A 6,223-nucleotide genomic window follows, 5' to 3' on the forward strand; every position below is an offset into this window, starting at 1 on the left:
AAATTACAATAAAAACCAGAACATTGTTACTCATGAGAGGTAGCAATAGCAACGACAAAAAGGACATTAACAATCTCAGATGTTTACACGGAATTAGTCTCTTATGGATGATTGATTAATGAATCACATCACAAAGACTTATTGAGAAATATATGATCATCTACTGCGTGTGAAAAGGTAAAGTTCATGGGAACAGTAATTGGATTTGACACTATATAGCTGTAAACAGAAACATGAAAGAGCTATTCCCTGAGATGACGTGTAAAACTTCCTCTAACCATGTTAGCATTGAGCATTGGCAGGATGCAATCTCTCACAATCAGGTAGGAGTCTACCTTCATTCCTTAGTAGAAATGTATTGCATTGATTGGCCTTGATTCCTAGTAGTCTGGCCTAGGTTACATCTTTTGATGGTGGGGTTACATGTGTTTGTTTTCCTTTTTTGTTGCTATTGTTGTTATTGGCTCATTTCCCTTAGCATAATGGTCTCAAGTTTGGCCCATTTGGCTGCAAACGATTGTATTTCATTCTTTTTAACAGCTGAGTAGTATTCCATAGGGTAGGTGAAGCACAGTTTCTTTACCCAATTCTCTGTTAATGGCTTCTAGGTTACTTCCATGTTTTTGCAATTATTGATTGTGCTGCCATGAACATAGGGGTGCATGTTGCTTTCTTGTGTATCAGGCCTATTGCATATATTCCTAGAAGTGGAATGTGAATTTTATCTTCACTTCTGAATATGATAGTCTCTATTCCAGTTAGTGTACGTTTCCTTAAATTAAAAGCCATAAAGCAAAACCAACAACAGGAAGAAAAATAGAAAATGTACAAGATGAAGTTAAATAACATGCTACTGATGGTCAATGTATTGCTGAAAGTGAAAAATAAAATAAAAAAATTTACTGAAGAAAATGATGTTACTGTATGATCTATATGTCACTAAAGAAATTAATAAGAAAAAACCTTTTATGGACCCGGTGTGATAGCCTAGTGACTAAAGTCCTCGCCTCGCACAGGCCAGCATCATTTTTGGGTGCTGGTTCTGATCCCGGCAACCCCTCTTCCTATCCTGCTCCCTGCTTGTGGCCCGGGATACCAGTTGAGGATGACCCAAGGCCCTGGGACACTGCACCCGCATGGAAGACCTAGGAGTAGCTTCTGGCTTCTGACTTTGAATCGGCTATGTGCCGGCTATTGCACCCACTTGGGGAGTGAACCGGCAAATGGAAGATCTTCTCTGTCTCTCCTCCTCTTTGTATATATGACTTTCCAATAAAAATAAATCTTTTATTAAAAATCCTTTTGAATAAATGAAAGTAAAAAATTAAAATCCATGAGATGCAGCAAAAATAGTGTTGAGAGAGACAGTTATAAAATCAAGTGCTTTCAAAAAATAAAAATACCTCAAGTAAATCATCGAACAATGAGTCTCAAGGACCTACTAAAAAATAATTAGCAGTATACATCACTCCTTTTTCTTTTCCATTATCCTGGATTGTCTTTTTCCATCCTTTCACTTTCAGTTTTTGCATATCTTTGTTAGTAGATGTGTCTCCTGTAGGCAACAGATGGGTTTTGTTTTTCAATCCAGCCCACTAATCTATGATACTTGATTCATGAGTGTAAGCCATTTACATTCAGAGTTAGTGTTGACAGTCATTTGGTCCTGTCATTTTAACAATTGGTTGTTCACTGATTTAGTCTTGTTTTCTTGTTTTACTGGGATGTTCCCTACGTTTGCCTTTAGTTTTTGTAGTGTTATTCCTTTTCTCTGTCAAGAGAACCTCTTTCAGTGTCTCTTGCAGACAAGGCCTGAAGGAGGTAAATTCTTTGAGCGTTTCTTTACTGTTGAAGAATTTTGTTTTATTTTCAGACAAAGGAAAGCTATTTTGGGTACATTATTTTGGGGTAGATTAATAATTAAAATTATTAAATGTAACAAGCATATAGGATAATTATGGACTTAAGGTAGAGAGATTTGCTGAAGAAGAAGTAAAAACCAAAGAGGAAATATTAATAAATGTAGCCACATTTTACTAAGAGCTTGTTCTCAAAGTTTTGAGTGGAAAGAAGTCCTAACTGAAGAAAAGATGAATCACAAGTGAATAACTGACAAAAGATTACTATCTAGAACATAGAACAAATCCTTATGAATAAAAAGATAAATATCTAAATTAAGAATTGGCAAAATAATCAGTAGGAACTTATTGAGGTGGTACAAATTATCCTGAAATATTTTAAGGGATGTTAAATCACCTTAGTTGCAAAGAAGTACAACTTTCTCCTGCACCATTTAGGTAAAGACTAAGATGGAACCTGTCAAATGTTGAACGGAGCATGCAAAGAAAAACAAGTAAATGTTTAAGAATAAGAAAATTATTAACCAAATTCTGTGTTGGCTGACATATATAACTATACAGCCATTGGATTGAATTTTCAAAGTTTTGTATGTTCTTAACATATGAAAAAAGGAGATTAAGGTCACAAAACTCACAAGGGAAGAAGTCAGAATTGAACCCCAACCAAGTATGTCCAGAACTTAATATATAATCAAATTGTGGAGTTGGTGAAGACTTAAAAGGTTGGGGAACCATGAATGCGATGTGCCCACCATGATCCTGTTCATGTCTGTTGTCCTGACATGATTATTAATCATTCTCTAAGTCCAATTTAGATAATGAATTATGGTCACTCTATCTTAAGAATTCCTCCAAGACATCATGATTCTCAAACCTGGAAAGGAAATTTGGAACTTGTTTTTATTAGATCATGAGGGGCATGCGATTATGGTAACATGGAATCCACTGGAGACATTTCTCCATTTGTTTTCTTCAGCCATCACTCTGGAGAATTATTACTTGAAAACTGTTCATTCTGTTAATTATCTTTTCTCTCTCCACACTGGATTTTAAGGAAATACTTAACAGAGTCTTCAGTGGGAAGCAACTCTGTTGCAGCAATGGTCAGGAGTGGCCATAATCCCAAGTATAGAACCTGAAGGGAAGCTGAATGCTTAGGATACTTGTGTGATTTCTGCTTTCTGAAAGAATTCCCCGCAATCTGAAGAATTAAAATACCAGCCAGAAAGACAGCTGTGACTGCAGTATATCTTAGATTTCACCAAGGAACACCTGTTAGGAGGCCGGCACTGCAGGAATGCTTGGGTAGGTGAAGTCGGACGGAGGGCAAAGCAGCCTCTGTGTTTAAAACCCTTCCTTTTTTCTTTCTGTAATCCCGTTATCTTATGCACTGGACCCAAAGATCTCATGTATTCACGTAAATATATTTAATTTCTTTGTAGAGAAAAAATCATACATGCTTTTCTTTCTCACTCCAATGGGATAAATTTAGTAGAACTCAAAGTACCTGAGATGAGAAATTTCTTTAAAGATTTATTTTTATTGAAAAGGCAGATTTAAAAAGAGAAGGACAGACAGAGAAAAAGATCTTCCATCCATTGGTTCACTCCCCAAGTGGGTGCAATGGTTAGAGCTGAGCTGATCCAAAGCCAGGAGACAGGAGCTTCTTCTAGGTCTTCCATGCAGGTGCAGTGTCCCAAGGTTTTGACCTGTCCTCTACTGCTCTCCCAGGCCACAGGCAGGGAGCAGGATGAGAAGTAGAATAGCTGGGAAATGAACCAGCTCCCATATGGGCTCCCGGTGCACGCAAGGCAAGGATTTAGCCACTGAAATACTGTACCAAGCCCCTGGCTTGGAATTTCAAACACTATCATGGTTGAAGAGAGGAACAGAGTCATCAAGCATTCCTGATGGCTTACCAACTGTACCATGGAAGCTAATGTATTTACCACCAAAGACTTTCATATTACTGTGAAATGTTTTGGCTAGGTACATTCCCTTAGATATGTATCTATTATACATATTAATGCAACAGCTTCCATTTTCAAGAGCATACTTGTTACTTTACATATTCTGCATACCATACTTACAAACAAATGCTTGTAAAAATCCTATGAGGTGGTGATGATTCCTTCTTTTCAGAGAAAAAATTGAGGAATATAGAGATGAACAAATTCTCCCCAAATCACACAATTGGTAAATGATGTACCAAATATACTCTGCTACTCTTCATGCCACGATCTGCATGCTTTTTAAATTTAACATCCAGGTTTTATTTACTGAGATAATTAAAACTTTGTTTTGGTTTGAAATTCAGAAGTCAGAGGGTTGGCAATTTTATACCGATGAAAGTTGAAGGCATTATCTTAGAGAAATGTATAATTTTAATATCTTTTGGAGATACCAAAATTGTCCTCTTCTATTATCTTTGCAGACCCCAATGATATTCATTATAATAGTTAATGGAGGGGATGTCGTTATCTATAGTTGATATTGGGCCAATTTTATTCTTTGACTTCACTTACTCTTGTTTTCAAACTTTTGATGATTTAAACATTAATTAAATTAGGTGGTGTAATGCTAATGAATGAGAAATGCTAATGTAATGCTAATTAATGAGAAAACAAAGAGAAAAAGAATAACAACTTTTTATATAAATTGGCAGGACAGTGTCCCAAGTCTATCACTTAGGACACTTCGGACCAAAGGCAAGATATATAACTACCTGTGATTCAAATCAAAATGCTGTTGCTGTGAGGATTAAGTATGTGTGTTAGAAGGATGAGGACAATAAATGTTGAGTGCATAGTACTATAATTATTATCCATAGAGACAAAACAAAGGGTGGGAATTCATGATGCTGAACTCCAAAAGTTCATTTGCTTTATCTGTTTGATGTTCACGGTTTTATCAGAGTACAAATTCTAAACCATTCTTGTTTTGTCCTTCATGAGGCCTGATGGATTAATAACAGAAAGTGGAATGACTCTGTTTTACTTATGGGAAAGCTGATGCATAGAATCACTGGTGGTTATTTAGGGATAAGGTCAACTGGATTATTGTCTCTGAAACAATTCGCTGTCTCAGTTGGTTCTGTGATTTTTAGTGAACAGAGGTGATTTATTTAAATTACAACTGAGTTAACACCTGCATTGGATGCTTATTCTCTTCTGTCTCTATAGCTCCTTGGTCACCAGTGCAATAACTGGAAAAAAGAACAGTACAACGGTTACGAGGTTCATTCTCTTGGGATTCTCTGAGTTTCCAAAGCTCACCTTTGTCCTCTTCTCAGCATTTCTGGGGATCTATCTCATGACAGTGTCCTGGAATGTGAGTCTCATCACGCTGATCAGGATGGACTCCCATCTGCACACACCCATGTACTTTTTCCTCAGCAACCTGTCCTTTCTGGACATCAGCTATATTTCTACTACAGTCCCTAAGATGCTTGCAGACTTCTTACAGAAGCATAAATTCATCTCTTTTATGGGATGCACCCTGCAGTATTTCTTCTTCTCTGGCCTGGGTCTGACTGAATGCTGTCTTCTGGCAGCCATGGCTTACGATCGGTACGTTGCCATTTGTAGTCCTCTGCTCTACACAGCCATCATGTCCCCCACTCTCTGTGTGAAGATGGTAGTAGGAAGTTGGATAACTGGATTTTTGGGGTCATCTGTCCAACTCTGTGCCTTGCTTCAGCTCAATTTCTGTGGACCAAATGTCATCAACCATTTCTTCTGTGACCTGCCCCAACTGCTGATCCTCTCCTGCTCAGGCATCTTTTTTTTTCAGGTACTGATCTTTGTAATGACAGTGATTTTTGGACTTTTATCTTCCTTGGTAATTATGATATCTTATGGTTATATTGTTGCCACCATTCTGAAAATTACTTCAGTAGAAGGTAGATCAAAAGCTTTCAACACTTGTGCTTCTCACCTGACAGCAGTCACCCTTTTCTTTGGCTCAGGTATATTTGTTTATCTGTTTCCTAACTCTGGTGATTCCTTGAGCCAAAATAAGTTAGCATCAATCTTGTATACTGTTTTGATCCCCATGTTAAATCCACTGATCTACAGCTTGAGGAATAAGGAAATCAAAGATGCCCTAAACCGATGGAAGAAGAGAATGTTCTCCTGATGTTACTAAGAGTGGAATTTACTTTAGATGGATAAACATATAGGAAGAATGGTACTTAGATATTTATCGTCAACTCTCCAAATTGTGGAGAAAGTAGCAGTTGCTATACACTTTGAAGATGAACCTGAGACTGGCAAAAAGCCAGACTTAATATTCATTCTTCATCATGTGTGATCTAATAAATCAGTGGACCAAGCCGTTCACAACCAGGCAGTGAATACTGCATA

At 37.3% G+C, this 6,223-nt stretch overlaps 1 protein-coding gene across 1 annotated transcript; it reads left to right on the forward strand.

Annotated features, from left to right (window-relative positions):
* The first annotated feature begins 5,015 nt into the window (after positions 1-5,015).
* LOC101519028 (olfactory receptor 5AN6) lies at positions 5,016-5,996 on the forward strand. The gene has a single exon (XM_004585483.2). It carries the CDS (start codon positions 5,016-5,018, stop codon positions 5,994-5,996), a length of 981 nt encoding a protein of 326 aa, XP_004585540.2.
* The last annotated feature ends 227 nt before the right edge of the window (positions 5,997-6,223 follow it).

This window comes from Ochotona princeps, chromosome 4, assembly GCF_030435755.1.
Source record: "Ochotona princeps isolate mOchPri1 chromosome 4, mOchPri1.hap1, whole genome shotgun sequence".
In the NCBI taxonomy this organism is placed as follows: domain Eukaryota; kingdom Metazoa; phylum Chordata; class Mammalia; order Lagomorpha; family Ochotonidae; genus Ochotona; species Ochotona princeps.

What these genes read in the sequence shown, in the direction of transcription:
- LOC101519028 (XM_004585483.2), top strand. Translation starts at nt 5,016, where the DNA reads ATGCTTATTCTCTTCTGTCTCTATAGCTCCTTGGTCACCAGTGCAATA.